This window comes from Engraulis encrasicolus, unplaced genomic scaffold, assembly GCF_034702125.1.
Source record: "Engraulis encrasicolus isolate BLACKSEA-1 unplaced genomic scaffold, IST_EnEncr_1.0 scaffold_269_np1212, whole genome shotgun sequence".
NCBI classification, from domain to species: domain Eukaryota; kingdom Metazoa; phylum Chordata; class Actinopteri; order Clupeiformes; family Engraulidae; genus Engraulis; species Engraulis encrasicolus.
The window spans coordinates 40,001-42,500 of record NW_026945554.1 but is presented as its reverse complement, the minus strand read 5'-3'; the positions used below and the strand labels follow the sequence as shown (position 1 = coordinate 42,500).

The 2,500-nt window shown below is 41.1% G+C and overlaps 1 protein-coding gene across 1 annotated transcript in view; it reads right to left on the bottom strand.

Moving 5' to 3' along the window:
- LOC134442917 (NACHT, LRR and PYD domains-containing protein 3-like) overlaps positions 1-2,500 on the bottom strand; it is a 10,185-nt gene that overhangs the window by 6,399 nt on the left and 1,286 nt on the right. The window contains exons 1-2 of the mRNA XM_063192880.1: positions 2,280-2,500; positions 2,000-2,129 (exon numbers count right to left, since the gene is read on the bottom strand). The exon at positions 2,280-2,500 is cut by the window's right edge and continues 1,286 nt beyond it. Coding sequence (XP_063048950.1) covers positions 2,000-2,129; positions 2,280-2,500 — 351 coding nt within the window. The remainder of the gene's footprint in view (positions 1-1,999; positions 2,130-2,279) is intronic.

The following is a 2,500-nucleotide window of genomic DNA, read 5'->3' as shown; positions in this document are numbered from 1 at the left end:
ACCAAAGTGAGGTTGTAAAAAAACAACAGTAACAAAGTAAAAAGAAAAAAAAGGACTTTGGCTAAATATTGGCCCAGTGATGTGCACAGGCACAAAATGCTTTTTCATGGTCATAAGTTACAGATAAGTGTTCCAATTAAGTTGTATCAAGTATGCTAGGCTATTGCAAATCATTGTCATATAGCAAATGGAGACCATTACAAGTATATTAAGATGTTCCTATCTTTTAAGGTAGCTTAGAATAGCAAGAAGTTTGTTTGTCCATACATAGGCCTAAGCCAACATTAACATAACCACCCAACAACAACAACAATAAGAGGTATAGGCCTACCAAAACCATAATTATGATAAAAATTATACAAATAAGTAGGCCTAGGTCTATACTGGACTGTAGGCCTATGGCTGGGATATTGTAGTAATTGTTCTAATAGGCATATAATCAATTTCAGCCTAAATATTCTTTAATTAATGGCCCTTTCATATGTTCTTTGGGCATATTAGGGACAGTATTAAATGTTTAGAGAGGTAAAAATGAACTCCTGATGCTATAACATCCATGGACTTACTCCACAGTGTTTCTGAGGCCTGTTATGGCCTAGTTCTAACATGTTGGTATAGCCTATGCAAATCAGAGGATATTTAATTAGATATGACCAAACTACAACACTTAAATATTAAAATTGCACCAAAGACTTCATTTTTAAGTTTTTACTTTTTACTTTTAATACTTAAGTATTTTCGACGGCAGATACTTTTGTACTTCTACTCAAGTAAAAAAGTGAGGGGAATACTTTTACTTTTACTTGAGTAATTTTCAATGCAAGGTAACTGTACTTTTACTCAAGTACATAACTGGTGTACTTCGTCCACCACTGCATATTTCAACCTCACGTAGCGCTGCACATATTTCTGTACTCACCAGTTTTCATCCACAACATCTCCGCAAGCCGCGAGGTACCCGCTGGCTTTGCTCCATCCAACATTTCCACCACAAACACCTGTAGTCCCACGCCATAGCACCTACACTGAACGCATTCACTTCCCTGTTGTGTGTCTCGCCATCAATGGTCCCCCGAGAAACCCGAGCTGTGAGAGTTGCAATGTTTTTGTATTTTTTGTTTTGATGACGTGTTTGGTAATTGAGGTTAGGGTTCCAAACTAGTGTTAGGGAAGAGAAAAATATATTTTTGATAACTTGAAATATTTGTAATGTTATTAGGATTATGGTATGGTTAGTTTTGTTATGATTAATGTCTTTATTTTGTTAATTGTTTTGTGCGCCATTCTCCCGCCACTTTGTAATGACGTGACTAATGGGTAGTCCCATAAATAGGCGGCGCTTTTGCCATTCTGTTTAGAGCGGCGCAGGGAGAGCAGCTTGCTGTGAGGCTGAGAGAGAGAGAGAACTGGTTTGTGGACATTTAACCCTTTGAATCCTGATTAGTTTTGTATTGATTATTTTGAAGTTTATCTTTTCAGTCTGAACAACCCTCGTGTTGATTTTTGTTTGTAGCCTTTTTGAAAGTTTTATTTATCACTTTTGAGCACTGTAAATAAACCAGCACTCCTAGCACAAAATCTGCACTTGTCTGTGGTCCGTCGGTCTCCTTTTACCTTGGTTGCCTAAAAGAGTGCGCATCCCTTTTTTGTGAGTTTGGACCGCGAGGTCTCATTCTTCACAGTGTGTGTGTGTGTGTGTGTGTGTGTGTGTGTGTGTGTGTGTGTGTGTGTGTGTGTGTGTGTGTGTGTGTGTGTGTGTGTGTGTGTGTGTGTGTGTGTGTGTGTGTGTGTTTGTGTGTGTGTGTGTGTGTGTAAGATATCAATGGCAGCCCTGCCAGAACACAGGTAACACAAACACAAACACAAACACACAAACACAAACACACACACACACACACACACACACACACACACACACACACACACACACACACACACACACACACACACACACACACACACACACACCAGTCAGACAGCAACACAGTGTGTTACTTACTCTGCCACGGTGGATGTTGTGACCACTGGCACCAGCTTCTGAAGAACATCATCAGGGCTGAGGAGTTCGGTCTGGTCTTTCTCTGGTGTCTCTATGTATTTCTGCAGGTCAAACCCACCTAGCTGCTCTTCTGACATATTAAGCTTAAATTTCACAGTCTTCCGCTCTCCTGGTAAGAGCATCTCTACAGACAGCTTTCCTCCCTCCCCCTGCTCCACTACAGCATGCTGATTCAGCTCATTCAGGCAGTAGAACAAGTTGATCCTTCTGTTTGAACTACTCTCAACTCTGATTTTCTCTTTGACACACTGGGCTGTCTGCACTGAGCTCTGTGATTGGCTACTGGTCTTTGGCAGTAGGCATTTTAGGAGGTTCTGATTGGACTCCAGTGAGAGACCCAGAAGGAAGCGGAGGAAAAGGTCTAGGTGCCCATTCCTACTCTGTAAGGCCAGATCCACTGCAGTCTTGTGCAAGTCATGAAGTGTTGCAGTTCTGAACAGG